This window comes from Macrobrachium rosenbergii, chromosome 1, assembly GCF_040412425.1.
Source record: "Macrobrachium rosenbergii isolate ZJJX-2024 chromosome 1, ASM4041242v1, whole genome shotgun sequence".
In the NCBI taxonomy this organism is placed as follows: domain Eukaryota; kingdom Metazoa; phylum Arthropoda; class Malacostraca; order Decapoda; family Palaemonidae; genus Macrobrachium; species Macrobrachium rosenbergii.
In genome coordinates this window covers 59,758,565-59,774,992 of record NC_089741.1, presented here as the reverse complement: position 1 = coordinate 59,774,992, position 16,428 = coordinate 59,758,565, and the positions used below count along the sequence as shown (strand labels likewise).

Below are 16,428 nucleotides of genomic sequence, written 5' to 3'. Positions count from 1 at the left end.
GTTAGTGGGTAAGGAGTGACTGAATAGACCAGTTTCATCAGCATTGAATATCTGCCCTAAAACAAGGCCTTCGTTTTTCATCATCTTGCAACTTCTGACAAAATTCCGCTATTCCTTCTTTGGAAGCATCCAAAGCTTCGCCATGAGTCTTCCTACTAGAAAACATATACCAAATCTTGAATCAAAACAGCCAGCCTTCAGGCACCATAAATTCCGCAACACCACACAGGCCTGTGAACTTCATAGCTGCACCCTTCAATTCAGCACCTTGAATGTGCACACCAGCTGCCCTTTGCTAGTGAAACCACATCAAGGTTTACTGATCAGTGTCCTCATGACAGGGTTTTGCTATCACCTTGTGGAGCTGACTCCTGGATGTCTTCTTCCTGAAATCCATCACATACTTCTTCAGCTTGTCCACAGCATTCTTGATATCATGGAAAGTTAACCGGCCAATACCATACTCCTCCATGATGTGTGCCATAGACCAGTTTGCCTCAGTTTTCACAATGATTTCAAGCTTCTTTTGAAAGTCATCACCTTCCTCACCCTCTTATGGAGGTGTGGCCATACTGATAATACACAGTACCACACACGAAAGTCACAGCACACCTGCAATGCTGTAGGCACTTCAACGAGAGCCACTTGGTGCCCCAAAAACATCCCGTATGGTGAACACTCATGAACCAATAAAAAAAAGCAAGTGATCACATGAGATTGGACAAAGAAGGAAAGTGCTCTTCGTTACCAAGTGCACTGATATTTTCCAGATACAGTATAGCCAGTTACAGAAAGATATGTTTATGGTGCATATGTTTATCAGCTAATAAAAAATTAAAAATCCTAGTGACATGCATAATGACGTATGCGTCTCCTCCAATAGCGGGAAAGCTTACAAAAAACACAAGTGCTTGTCCACCCATGGGTCTTCTAACCATATGCTATTAAAGTGACAATGTATTTTTAACAACCTTGAAAGCTCTCGTGGGGTCAAACCTGCCTACCCCTCTCCACCCATCCCACACAGCCTTCCCATCCCCTTCCCACTAGGGAAACTACTTCCCTTCCACCCACCCACCCCAATAACCCTTGCTCTGTGTGCTTATGCCTGTGAGCAGTGTTACTAACACTTCTTTATGCACATGCAGCATTGCCAACCTCACCCCTCCCATCCCACTCCCCCAACCCTAAAACACTCTTCCTGGCCCTTCCCCCCCAAAAAAAAACCCTTGCTTAGCCTGTTTATGCTTGTAAGCAATGTTACCAACCCTTCTTTACGCCTGTCTTTCACATTCACAATTGATCCCTGATCCCCTTTTCCTGTCGAGATAGACCAGATTTGCTGAACAGCAGCGCCAGTATGCAGTAAACGTACCTCACTGTCGAACTTCTCAGTTCCAGAGATCCTTTATTCCTCACACTGTTGGACTGTGAAACATCCTCCCAGAGGATGTCGTGCAATTGGAACTTTGAAAGTTCAAGCGAACATGCAGTGCATTACTACTCTAATACTATTCAACTTCTAATTTTAATATTTTACTTACATTTTTATTCATTTATGAATTTTTTAATTTATCTGTTTTTCTAGAACTGATCTCTTTCTGTGTTTCCCATTAACTTCTATTACTTCTTTTGAAAGAACACCATATTCTCTGGAAGCTTGAATGGCCCTTGTAGGCTTGTTCTATTTGAATAGGGTTCATCTTCTGAATGATGGTAATAATAATAATAATAATAATAATAATAATAATAATAATAATAATAATTGATAATTAATAATACTTTGTACAGAAAGACAAGAACAAAATATAGCAAGTAACTACAGGCCTATCACCTGCCTACCAATAATGTGGAAGTTACTGTCAAAAGTATCATCAGTGAAAATAACTATACAAAAATACCTGGAGGATACAAAAATTAATCCCCCACCAACAGAAAGTCTACAGAAGGAAGTGTATTGGCACAAAAGACCAGCTCCTGATAGACAAAATGATAATGAGGAATAGTCAGGGAAGGAAAACCAACCTATCCATGACATGGATGGACTACAAGAAGGCCTTCAACCTGATACCGCACACGTGGCTAATAGAATGCCTGAAAATATACGGGGGAGAGGAAAACATTATCAGCTTTCTAAAAAATACAATGCACAACTGGAATACAGTACTTGCAAGCTCTGGGATAAGACTAGCAGAGGTTAACGTCAGGAGAGGGATCTTTCAAGGCGACTCACTGTCCCCACTACTCTTCTTAGTAGCCATGATTCCCATGACAAAAGTACTGCAGGAGATGGATGCTGGGTACCAACTCAAGAAAGAAGGCAACAGAATTAACCATCTGATGTCCATGGAAAACATCAAACTGTGTGGTAAGAGCATCAAGGAAACAGACATCCTAATCCAGACTATAAGGATTGTATTTGGGGATATCAGGATGGAGTTTGGAATAGGAAAATGTGCCTTTGTCAACATACAAACAGGCAAAGTGACAAGGATTGAAGGGATAAAGCTATCAGACGGGGATAGCATCAGACACATAGATGTGACAAGACAAGAGGATATAAAACACCAAGAGATGAAGGACACGATCAGGAAAGAATATATGCAGAGAATAAAAATACTCAATTCAAAATTCAATAGAAACAAATAAAAATAAACACATGGGCAGTACCAGTAGTCAGATACAGTGCAGGAATAACAAAGTGGGCGAAGACTGAACTCTGCAGCATAGACCAGAAAACTAGGAAACACATGACAATACACAAGCACTACACCCAAAAATAATACAGGCAGACTATACATAACACAAAAGGAAGGAGGGGAGAAATCTACTAAGCATAGAGGACTGCGTCAACATAAGTGAAAACAGGGCAACATCTGAAAACCAGTGAAGATGAGTGGCTAAGGGGTGCATGGGAAGAAGGACTGGTAAAAATAGATGAAGACCCAGAAATATGCAGACAGGAGAATGAAAAATAGAACAGGAATGGCACAGCAAACCAATGCATGGAAAGTACATGAGACAAACTAAAGAACTGGCCAGCAATGAGAAACAAAAAAATGGCTACAGGGAGAACTCAAGAAAAATAACAGAAGGAATGCTAACAGTGGCACAAGCTCAGGCCTAAGAAAAATGATATGTCCAATGAACAATGGATGGATATAAATAAGTCTCGCCCATATGCAAGAAGTGCAATATGAAAGATGAGACCATAAACCATGTAGCAAGTGAGTGTCGGCACTTGCACAGAACCAGTACAAAAAAATAAATATTCAGTAGCAAAAAATCCACTGGAGCCTATGCAAAAACACCAGCTAGCTGGCAGTAAAAAATAAGTAAAAGTAACGAACACCAACCTGAGGGAGTGATAGAAAATGATCAGGCAAAAATCCTCTGGGACTATGGTGTCAGAACAGATAAAAATAATAAATAAAATAAATAAAGACTTAAAAATAATTGAATAAAATCAAAAATAGTATAAACTCATTGATGTCCCAATCCATAGGACACAAGAGTAGATGAAAAGAAAGAAAAAAATTTATAAGTATCAAGACCTGAAAATAGAAATAAGAATACAGTAATATGGGATATGCCAGTGGAAACTGTACCCATAATCATAGGAACACTACGCATGATCCCAAGATCCCTGAAATGGAACCTGGAAAAGCTAATTTAGATGCCGAAGTGCTCCAGGACTCATGCAGAAGAGTGTGTTATTAGAAACTGTACATGAGAAAAGTGATGGACTCCTGAGGAGGCAGGATGCAGCCCGGAACCCCACACTATAAATACCACCCAGTCAAATAGGATGATTGAGATAGAAAAAATAAATAAATAAATAAATAAAAATAACAACAATAATAATAATAATAATAATAATAATAATAATAATAATAATAATAATAATGCAGTAGTACCAACCATTGGAACAGTTTTTTAGGTTTTTGTGAATGTATACTATACTGTATACTATATTACACACATATCTTGGGTGCTGGGGTATTTGCATGTGGATAACGTTGCAGTTATGGTGAATGCAGATACTAGAGGGACTGTTGTATAAATTTATCAACACAACCATTTCCATTAATGCATGTAACCCTTTGTGGGGGTCTTCAGACTGCAAAACTGCTAGCAAATTTGGTACTGAAAGACTAACTAATTGATAACAGTGTCATTACCTTGTGTCATTTAATTATAGATGACACTGAAAAAAGTTTTTTCTAATAACCACAGCACTACGTATATCATCAGTTGACATCTCTCTCTATACTCCCTACCTATAGTAAACCAATTTGAGTGGTGTGTTTCAGAATATATTTACAGACCCAAAGAAATCGTTTTATTTTATACTATAAAAAACAGCCAAGGAAAAATCCACTTCCTATAACACACAAATTTCATGACTATTTCCCTTATTTTTTTCCCATTCTGTTAAGATACTGTAGCCAGTTGACTGCAAAATGTACTTTTAATTTTTTTATATTAGTTACATATGTAACTTGATTATTAAAAAAAAAAAAAATTTTTTTAATATGGCTTCAGATTATCATGAGTTTTATTGAAAAAGATGTTTCAGTTTCTTCCCAAATCCACTAGTAAGCAGACTCTCAAACAATTTATCTGTAGTACAGGACTATAGACCAGTTGTGTTAACAATGATCCTGAACATAGATTCTCACCTTATGTTGTTCCAGCATATGTACTCTAAATGTTAATTTAACTATTTTCCAAATAAATGCATAAAACTTTTAATTGACAAAATCCTTCCTGTTTTATAGGGTCCTAAGACTGGTGAGAGAGGAAGCATCTTAGATACAACAGAGTCCATTGACATTGACTCACTGACTCGTAACACAGCAGTGGTTGTCAATGCCCTCCTCCGTCACATCTACAACACTTCCATAGATGGTATTCTAGATGATGGATTGGTAAGTTTTCCAGTTCCATTACTAATGAGGTATGAAGAATCTCCCAGAATAGATTTAGTGAGTGCTTTGAGTTGTATCCTTCCATTTCATTTCTTTCACTTCACTATTACACCAAGAAAAGAAATTGAACTGTCTAGTGAAGGTCACACCTGACTTGTAGAGTAAACCCCATGTTTCGCGGTCTCACGATTCACGGACTCACCTATTCACGGATTTCTCTGTGAAATATATATACGCTTTATTCACTGAATATTTGACCATTTGCGGTATTTTTCACTGAGAAATATTCACTAATTACTGTATTTTCATATTTTCATGACTAAATGCACTTTTTGTGATAAAACTTAAAATACTCAGGTACCCAGGTAGTGCTCAAGTTACGATAATTTGCCTTATGATAATTTTATTTTTTAATGGGGTAAGCAATTCAATACTGATATGACAATATTTATAAAATATTTTTTAAATTTCGTGTGGGCGCAGGCAGCAGCGTACAATCACGCAACGAGAGAAACCAAATTATGATAGACCAACTTCTTTTCTTCCATCTCTTTATCCCATCTTCTAGTTAAAAAAAAATAAAAGAGAATGATAAAAGTATTGTTAGTAATGTTATACTCTTGCGTAAATGCGTACAGCCATAAACAACCGAACGAGAAACTGTTGTTTTGCTTATAACCGAATTGGATAACAACAGCCGTTCTGCTTGTATTTCAACCATCGTACGGTAGTGAATAATTACAGCAGTTATAGTACAAATGATGTTAAGTAGAATAGGACTGATATATTTTTACATTTTACCCTTATTTGGTATGAATAAAAGATCCGCAAGGAAATATACTGCTAAATTTAAGCTGCATGTTGTAGCTCAAGCTGAGAAAATAATGTTCAAGCTGCTAATGACTATAAATTATCGTGCATCAGCAACATGATGAAACTCGACCATAATTGAAATTGGAGAGAAAGTATTTTAATAAAAACTATTGGGAATGAAAGACACATATTACTGCTATTTTTACGCCGATAAACGATAAATCATAAAGCTTATATCATGATGAAATCAAGTGAAAATAGTGAACGGAATCTTTATTTTTCTTTTACACAAACAAACATGCCCCCAAATGGCCAATGTCATCCATTAACGAAAAAAAGAGCTAAATTAATTTCACAATGAGATGTATTTAAGTTATGTTTCGACTTAAAAAACACTTCATATCACAAAAAATAAACTTGCCCCATATAAATAAAGTATGTACTGTAGAGATTCATTTACGCTAACTAGAAGCAAGCAAAGTGCTCTGCAGTGAGTTAAATTCTGCGAAATAAACTTACCACGTAATTGATTTCCAAACCAAAACATTGATTGCTATGATTGCAATTTATAATACAAAAGCAATATAAGAATATGTACAGTATTATTGGATACAGTGAATTAAAGCATAACATTGTAAAAGATCCATGGAAAAGATGCATATTCGTTATGTTGATGTTTTGTATAATACGGTATGTGAATATAGAGTACAGTATAATGTAGGCTAGGCTACCGTATATGTATACGACATACCATAGTGTAGGCTAAGTGAATTCTTGTTTGTTATTCAATTTCTTTTTGTATCGAATTATAAGTCACTTTGCATGAACCTCCAGAATTAGCTGATATTAATAATTACTAGACCATGTATGTATATAGAAGCATACTTTATAGTGTGGGCTAGGCTACCATATATGTATACAGTACATGGTACTGAATACCTTAGTGTAGGCTAGGCTATTCTCAAGATACGTTTTTCCAACAAACGACAGGTTTTTTGGAACCTAACCCCCATCATAAGTAGGATAATACCTGTATAAGCATTTTTAGTTTTTTTTGTGTGTTTGAACTATCAAAATAGGCAGTTCTAAGTGTTTTTAGAAGGGTTCTAAGGATTCGCTGATTTTAGCTATTTGCTGAGGGGTGTGGTACGCATCCCTTGCGAATATGGGGGGTTTACTATATCTCTAATGTATTCATTATCATCATGAAGGTTTTACATCAGCTTTTCCCTTCTTGGAGTTTGACATGAAATGAGTTCTCTCTACTCTCTTCCATTCTGCATTTTTTCTGCCATAACTCTCGTATTAGATGAAGACAAGCTTGCTACTTGTATTTAGTGAGAACATAGAAATGTATAATTTATAATTAATTGAAGTTCTTATATATGAAAGGAAGAATGAGTCTTATCTTCTAAGGACCTATGTTTCTTTGAAGAACTGTTCACATGCTACATGTAGGGTAAGATGCTCATAATTAACCAAACAAAAACTTCTTTCAGTTTTCTTCTGAAGATGGAAAGAGAAACCCACAAGATTCCTGTGTATAACTAATTTAATTGTAAATATTTATATATTTATTGAATCTCAGTACTTTCAGGTCTAACTGTGACCCTTTTTCCAAGAGATGTGAAGGTGGTGGAGGCTGGTTCAAGGCCCAGCAATCTTTTGGAGACTTCTCCTGTGCTGTCATTTATATGATGGCTGTCTTGGTTTCCATTCTCTTGAGAGTTGTTAATCCCCTCCTGTCGGTCTGATATCCTGATCTGATGGTCAGTGGGATTCACCCTTGTGGTAAGTGAGTGGTCATCACTGGTCTGTTGGGCAGGAGACCTAACCTCCAGGTCAGAAGGGTCGATTTTAGCTTCTTTTAAATTAAATCTTGCCTTATGGGATCTTCTGAGGTAAATCCTTTGTTTCCTTCTATCACTTTAATCTCTGATGAGTGGCCCTTCCACTACCCTCCTATGACTGATGTTATTGCTTTTGTATATAAGCCTAGTGTTTTTAAAATCCATGTTATGGTCCTTTTCCCAACAATGTCTAGCTATAGCACTCTCCTGTGAGTTGAGCTGTACTGCCTTTTGTGTTCTTGGATTCTAGTCCTTATTCCCCTACCTGTTTCACCCACATATTTGTCTCCACAATTCTTGCAATTAATTATGTATACCCCCCGTACATTATATCATCTGCATTACTGTCTTCTCCTAACAATTTATTTTTACATACTTTGTATTTTACGATGTTGCCAAAGGTATACCAAAATTTATATTTAATTTCTTTCATTTTTTATGTAATTTGTTTCATTTTAGGCATATAAGGGAGGCAACTATTTTCTTGTTTTCTGTATTTCATGTACTCTCTGCATTTTCCTGTAAAAAATCCTCTAAGCTTTGTTGGAGTGCCCCTTTAAACCATTCTGGGTATGCTAATGTATCAGAGCTTTTATCAATATAATTTATTTCTTTATCTATCTTACAAGGGTCAACGTTCTCATTTGCCTAAATAAATAAACCTGTTAGAAACACGTATTTTTATATCATGACTATGAAAGAAAGAAATAATAAATACAAAGTTTGTGTTAATGTGGGCTTTCTGTATGTGCTGAATTCATATCCTATTTCTTTCCTTTCTAGCAGGCTGTCTAAAGGGCAGTTTATTGCAGGACTTTTCTCTAGAGTGAATTGGATGTTGTTACGACAACCATCTCGTTCATCTAGAAAAGTTTCTATTTCCTTTCATCACCCTGCAGAGCCGATGGCAAAAAATATCATCACATATCTCTGACCACCCTTTCAGTTTTAAGTTAGGGACATTAACCAGAGGAACTAGATTGGTCTCAAAAACTATTCCATATCTGATATTAGCAGCCTGACTCTGATAATACGGATACCTGCCGCTGCTACCCCAACTATTTCTGTTTGTATACTTGTCCATCAAGTCGGTCTAATCAAGAACCTGGCATAATTTTGATGGCTCTAGGAAGACTGACTTGTTTATGCTTGGATTGACAAATGCCCTGACTGGTTTAATCAGACAAATTCAAAACTTTAAACAAAGGGGACAAAAGTGCATAAACCCACTAAAGGAACAACTAACCATGTTGTTCCCTTATATTCTTGTTAGTTTTCTCTATGAAATTACTTGAATGTTTAATATGTGTTCTTGGAAAATTCTACCTAAGTATTCCCCTACCTGTTTTAACCACACATATTTGTGTTACAATTGTTGCAATTAAAACAATGTATACTCCCCTACAGCATCTGCATTACTATCTTCTCCTTCCATTTATTTTTACATAGTTTGTTTTGAGTGTTTAGTCAAAGGTATCCTTCCCAGCCAAAGTTATGAAAAATAAGATTCTGGTTTATAAGCTGAATGTTTTGGACTGTGGGAGGATTCTCTAAAAAAGTGTAGATAGTTTCATGGAAAAGCCTGGTGGACATTTTATCCCAGTTTCTGGACTATTCATCGGTGACCACTCACTTACCACAGGTGAATCCACTGCCGTAGCATCAGGAGGGATTAACAACTCTCAAAGAGAATGAAAACAGGACAGCCATCATATAAATGACAGCACAGGAAAAAAGTTTAATCAAGATTGCTGGGCCTTGTCACCAGCCTGACCAACTTTGACATCTCTTGAAATATGGTCCTTCACATCTCTTGAAATAAGTTTGACAGTTAGGACCTAAAATCCGTTTGGATTCAAATAATAGCTGTAAATAATTACAAGTAAAACAAGTTATCACTAGGGAATGTGTGGGTTGCTCTTTCACTAGGACTAGGATTAAAGTATCTGTGCAGGGACCTTTGTGACTATACAATATTGAGATTCCCATCAAGATTAATGACCTTGTGTTGAACAACACAATTTTTAGCCCCCGTTTCTCAGAGGGTTGATATAGCCATGTACAAAAAAAAAAAATTTGAAGATATCTAGATCATGAAACGGTTTGTACCGCTCCCAAGCAAAGGGAAACCTTACATGTATTTGTTCTTACAAATAAACCGGCCTTTACAAAGGGAAATTCTCCTGTGGTATCAGGAATGTTCAGTTATGAAAAAATCTGGCCACTAATGATCAGAGTATGGCAGAAGTAAAATAATAGCATCTCAATGGGGCCAACAAGCTGGTGGATCTCATCTAAAAGCCCCAAGAATCCCACGAAGCGAAATTAGTAATCTCTTAACACTTTTTTAAATGGTTGCGGACACACTGCTGCAATAATTCTCATCAAAGCTGGTTTTTTCACTTCCTGCCATTTCATTTGCATTGGTTCTATTTCTGTGTTTGAGTGGTGTATTTGGTGCTTTTTTTTTCTGTACATATATGTATGTTACATCATCATGCATACCCATGATGTACTTGGGCATAGTTCTAAGAAGCAGAGGAAGTACCTGGTATTTTCCAGACCCTTGCTTCCACATTCAGTAGATTTCTTTTGAAAGTTGATCCTCAAAGACTTGTAGCAGGTGACAGACCTCACGTTTTGATGTAAGTAGCCCTTTCTGAATGCTGTGATTGGTCTCCTGAGTAATGGAGACATTTTCAAGTCAAACTAAGCATGAAAGGAAGGGCAATGTACAGTCACAAGGGTTTTGGCCCTTCAAAGCATCAGATGACAAACCATTCCTTCTTGTTTTTTCTCAGCTAGGACAAATTGTGTACAGAAATTCTTTGGGTAGGATATCTACTCCTCATTATCGTCCAATCTTGCAATATATTCTCTCCGTTTTGAGGACATAATCTAGTTCTATGCCAAGGATCTGGCTCTAAATTGAAATTGAAATGGTACCTGGAGATAGTGATAGATGTCAATTCTGAATCTGTTCTGGAAGACTTGTTTCAAAATGAAACTCCACGTGCAGTTTTGGCTGCCATTGGACAGAATGACTTCATGTTGACAACAGACTGAAGGATCCTGCTTCCAGAAAAAATTCACGATATCTCAAAGTACCTTCGTTTCATTCTGGAGAGAGTTTATCAGGAAAAGGTTCTATGAATTCAGCCTCTGGAAAACTACCTTGGGTTTCACAAAGGTTTTCACAGTCATGGTCTAAAAATGGGCTCATTCTAACAGGTTTATTTCTCAGGTACCAATGAGAACGTTGTGACACTATGCAAGTTCTCAGGTAATAAATTGATCAGGACAAAGCTTTTCATATTGTCTCATACCGGAATTGTGATAAATATGGAGAAGTCGAATCTTGCTCCCTGCCAAGGACCTTTACCTGGGTATGTTGATATAGAAAAAACAAGAAAATCGTTTCCTTCAGAGCCAGAATGAGAGGTTACAGGATGGTCATTAAATATAGATTTTTATGCAGCGGAAACAGCCTGCGTCAAAGTATGCAAAATCGTTCTGGAAGGAGTCATCTTTGGAGAATGCTCATCCCTCATGGCCGAGACTTCACCTCCGCTTTTTAAGTGCAATGAGTTTTGGTCCCGGTGAGGACAAATTCTTCTGTTAAACTTGGCAGGTGGCTGAGGACTGGAAACCTGACCACAGGGATGCCCTTCATGCTCCTCTTCAGGGTCCCTTCTCTTCTTGGGCTGACATTGTTGGAAGGGTGTGGGCTCATATGGATGGATCTTTTGACACAATGGATTTTTGGAATCTGGAAGAAAAATAGCTTCACATCAATTTCCAGGGTAGTGGAAGTGGCCTTTTTAGACCTTAAAGTGAGTTTCAAGATCCAGGTACACTCAGGTCCCGCAAAGCCGATCTTTGATGTCCAACATGACCCTTCTGACCTGGTAGTTGGGTCTCTTAAACAACAGACCTAGTGTACTCACATCTTCATGGATTAATACCAGTTACCATCAGTGGGATATCAAACCGACATGGTTTCTGTCAACTCTCAGAGAATGGTTCCAGGCAAAGCCATCATATGGCATGACAGCACAGTTGTCAAGTCAAAGTCTTGGGGACAGAGTGGTCATTGCATCTCTTGAAAAAGTGGCCACAGTTAGTACCTGGAGGGCACTGACAGTGGATCTGTTTGTTTACCCGTTTCAGTAGGAAGCTGGGTATTCTTCTCAGTAGATTAAAATAAATAAATAAATAAATAAACAAATAAATAAATTTAAAAATGGGACAACCTGGACATTCGCCTATTCACCTTCTACCTGAATTGTTAAGTAATCAAACAAATATATAAAAATCTTCCTGGAACTAATTTAATAATAAATAAATGAATAAAAATAAATGAGTGTTACCGGACCTTTAATCTGTAAAATAACCTAAAAAAATAAATAAATAAAATAAAATAAATTTGCCAATAAAATAAAAAGTAATTAAAAATCAGTTAGTCAAGTCCCTATCTCTTCATGAAAATAAATAATTAAAATATCTAAAAGAAAACGAAAAATTTCGAAAATACAAAATAAAAAAAATAAATGGATATCATAAGTGGAAATTGTCAACAACGTGTGCCATAAATAAAAAGTCTACTAATTGGTGTCAAAAAAGGGTTTCTCTAATAAAGAAGGAACTTCTGTTCAGCAATAAATATTTCTTATTTCCCTACATAGGAAAAAGTTCATGTGTCTGCCGTTAAGGACTAATAAAAAAATTTGGGACTGGTTCTTTGTCTAAATAGAGTAAATAAAAAAAAAAATAATAAAATTTAAATGCTCTTAAGAAGAATTTAAATAAATCTTGCTGCCCTAAATAAAATCAAACAAAATAACTGTCATTAAAAATAAATGGTTAAATTAAAATAAAAAGCACCCATATTAAAATATATTAAAATTCTTCAGATTAAATAAAATAAAACTGTGTTTTACTGGCCTTAATCCAAATAAAATAAATAATCATGAATAAATGCTGAAAAAATAAATCAAGGGGCTATAGTTAAATGTCTTTCGAAATTGTTTCTGAAAATAAATAAATAAAACTCTAAAATCCCATCAATTCCCATATGACAGTTTCAAGTCTTCTAAAAAATAAACATGCAGATTTTGTTGGGGCAATAATCTACTATCTTAAAGGTAAAAATTGCCTCAGACATTGGCTGAAAATTTGTTGAGAAAGTACTGGCGGAGCGAGCGAAGTATAAGAAAACCATCTCCTTCTAAATTAATAAGGAGGTTATCAAAATTGCATAAATTCTTCTTCTAATGTAAATGACAGCCCGTTATGACCTGGGCTTATGATAAAAAATCGGCCAAAATCATTTTTAAGAAATAATAATCTAATAGGTTCAAAAAATTTTGAGGAGCTGGTAAATAATACGTCAGACCACCTTTACCTAAAAATACCTGGACATCAATAAATAAATAAATAATAATTTTAATAAATAAAGTGTAATAAAAATGAAACAAGTTGATAAATAACCATTATTGCTAAAAATATAAAAACACTGTATCTAATTTGGATATTGGTGTAAATAAAAAATATGATAAATAAATGAAAATGGTTTTAAGTCCTTCTCTCTAAATAAATAAATAACAATCTTCAGCATAAATCTCTCTACAGTAGATACAGATAAAAATAAATTGATCTTTTTATAAATAAATTTAATAAATGAGTATATAATATTCAAGAAAGAAATAAATGCCATTCTGCCCTCTTTAAATGGAATTTTTAAATCAAATAGATCAAGAAATAGTTAACCCAAATAAATTTACAATAGTTTATGTAAATAAATAAATAAAAATAAGCAAATAAAAATTTTATAAAAATCATAAAAAGCCCAGATGTCTGGCTAAAAAAATAATCCTCTTAGGCAGGGCTTAAAAAATAAAAATAAATAACAATGGTCAAAATAGGCCCAGGTGAGCCAGACCTAAAGTGAAAATAAATTTCTTCCACCAATAAATTAAGTCTCCCAATTAAATCTAAGTCTGTATTCAAATTTTAATCAATTTTATATTTTCCTAACAATACAAACCTGTAAATAAAATATTAAATAAAATAAATAAATTTATTCAGTTTTCCCTAAATTATTAAATAAACGAATAAATAAATAAAGGTTCTTGATAAAGCAAGATGAAATAAAAAAAAATTCGTTGGCCCAATAAAATGATGAAATATATATAAATCCAATAATTTGATCCTATTCAAAATTTTTGCAAAACTGGTAATCCTGCTAAATAAATAAAAATAAATAAATTAATAAAATAAAATTTTTGTGTTGGGAAAATTAATTTGATTAAATGAATTTATGAATAAATGATTAAATAAACATTTGTTAATTTCTGATAAAGAAATAAATGAGATTAAAGATCTAAATAATTCTAAAATCTATGATTTTAAATAGATAAAAAGTAAAAGTTGATATTAACCTTTGATAATATACAAAAATGTTAAAAGTAAACAGTTCTGTACCATAAACTTTTAATATAATTTTTACAGATGTTTAGAATAAAATTTTCTCTTTTACTGAGTTTAAAAGTGATAGGCTGGGTCACATTTAAATGTTTTAACAACATTTAGTGTGAAAAAAAAAAAATCCTAGAATATTTCTTCAGGAAGTACCAGTTCTCTCATATGCTAACTGTTTGTATAGAGTTTTCTTTTATAGAACATAGAAAACAATAGAAACAGATTCATTGAGTAGGTCCCATATCTTGAGGTGAAAAAAAAAATACATATTTCTAAACAGAAAATTATACATCTCTTTAATACAAGAAGATGGATGAATAAATATCAAAAATAAATTTAATAAAGCAGTAAAGAGTAAAATAAACACTAAAAATATATAACAAAAAAACCAGATTATTCTTACAAAGAATTTTTGAAATTTAGAACTTCAGGCAATTGACTTGTTATTTTTTAAAATAAATGTATTTCTAAAAAAGATATTTAAATATTCTCTAAATATAAGGCTGTAACAAAAAGGAATAAAATTCATGGATAAATATGATTTCATAAATAACAGTCTCCACAAATCTTGGCTGGGAAGAACAACCCTCTAGTCAATACACTTCATCAGGTTCTTATGAGGTTCGTCTCCTGAAATATTTGATTAAATAATTTTGATTGCAGAATGTCATTATCATGATCATGTTTTTTTTTTTTACTAAAAAACTTTACTCCACTACATAAATTTAATAAACTTCTTTCTTAATTCCCATCTTAAGGTATAATAATTACAATTATTAAGCAACTATTATTATTATTATTATTATTAAATAAAAGAGGAACCTATTCATATAAAAAAGCCCAAAGGGCTATTGAAATAAATATTAAAATTCCAAAAAAATATGGTGCTCATTAGGAAGAGATAAAGAAAGTCACTTATTAAAAAACTAAAATAATTAATATAAATTAATGCTATATCAATATAAATAAAAATGAATTTAAGAACCCTTTGACAACATGAAGACCATCTTTAGCATTATTAGTTTAGAAGATAATGTATACAGCACACCAAATTTTGTTTCATCTGCATGTTCTGAGAAGTGTCATACACCATTGTAGTTAGTATGTCAAAGTTTACAAGAAGTGGTATTAAGAATTGTACATTGGCATCAAGTTCTTCGTTTTACCAACAGGTACACCAGTGAAGCCCGTGTGACTTACGTCAAAGCAGATAAAAGGGATCCTGAGTGGGCCTTCTATGATGTGACTCGTTCTGTTATGGCAGCATATGCTGTTAAATAAAATAAGTAATTTTCTTCTCTTAGCCATTTTTAAGCTACTTAAAAACAATTTACATGTTCCTCCAGGTAAGTCTTATTTCTTGAGAGAGATTTAAAGAGTTAGGAAGTAATGTTCATGTATTTAAGCCTCTACAGTACTGTATATAGAAAGCTCAGGAAGTTTTTCATAATACCCAGTAGTTAATTTCCATGAAAAAACATGCTATGACTGAATGCTAATCACTGTAATTTTCATAGCAAAATATCTGAAATCATTTCCTGCAATGATAAAAGAGGATGACAAATAATTTTTAATTGTTATGGGACATCACTGAAGTCCATTGTAATTATAAATGGCATGATTTGTGGAATAGTGAAACATCATAAAAATTAAGGTAGATAAAAACCACAGTAAGATTATGATAGTTATCATTTCAAACAAAACGTAGAAATGGTGTAATGCCATTTGAAAACTGAGTCCAACTAGTTTCCAGTTTCTTGAAGACCCATGTATGATCTAATTCCCATCATTAGAAAACTCAAAACAACATTAACAAAAACATTTAACCCGTTGTAGACAGGTAACATACATATAAATTTTAAAAAATAAAAAGTGGATTATTTTTACATACATATACTGTTATATGAGTCCCGCTTACGGTGGCATAATTTGCGGCGTTGTTTTCATGGTACATTATTTTTAACGCCGTTAACCATGATTTTTTAGTGCTGTAATTGGTTTTGTGGCGTTGATAAAATAGTTTATCGGCGCCAATTCAGTGGTTTATTGGCACTGTTGTTTGCAAATAATAATAATAATAATAATAATAATAATAAACCCCACCTGTGCGAGGACTAATATGTTAATAATTTAATAATACATTTGAAAAAATTTTGGGGAAAAATAAATAAGATCAATTAAAGTCATCAAACAAAAGGCCAATAAATGAAATCAAAAAGTAAAGTTCGAATTTGATTGCTATCAGTTTTTCGTAGGATCATTTTTCCAGATTTTGTTTATTGATTACGTATATTGTTGCAAAGTTCCCATGAAAAAACTTCCGTTAAATATGTTTCAATAATTATACTAAAATT

At 34.0% G+C, this 16,428-nt stretch overlaps 1 protein-coding gene across 1 annotated transcript in view; it reads left to right on the top strand.

Annotated features, from left to right (window-relative positions):
• LOC136838906 (BOS complex subunit NCLN) overlaps positions 1 to 5,099 on the top strand; it is a 60,083-nt gene extending 54,984 nt beyond the window's left edge. The window contains exon 9 of the mRNA XM_067104598.1: positions 4,782 to 5,099. Within this exon, the coding sequence (XP_066960699.1) occupies positions 4,782 to 5,084 (303 nt within the window). The 3' untranslated portion in view covers positions 5,085 to 5,099. The remainder of the gene's footprint in view (positions 1 to 4,781) is intronic.
• Positions 5,100 to 16,428: the final 11,329 nt, after the last annotated feature.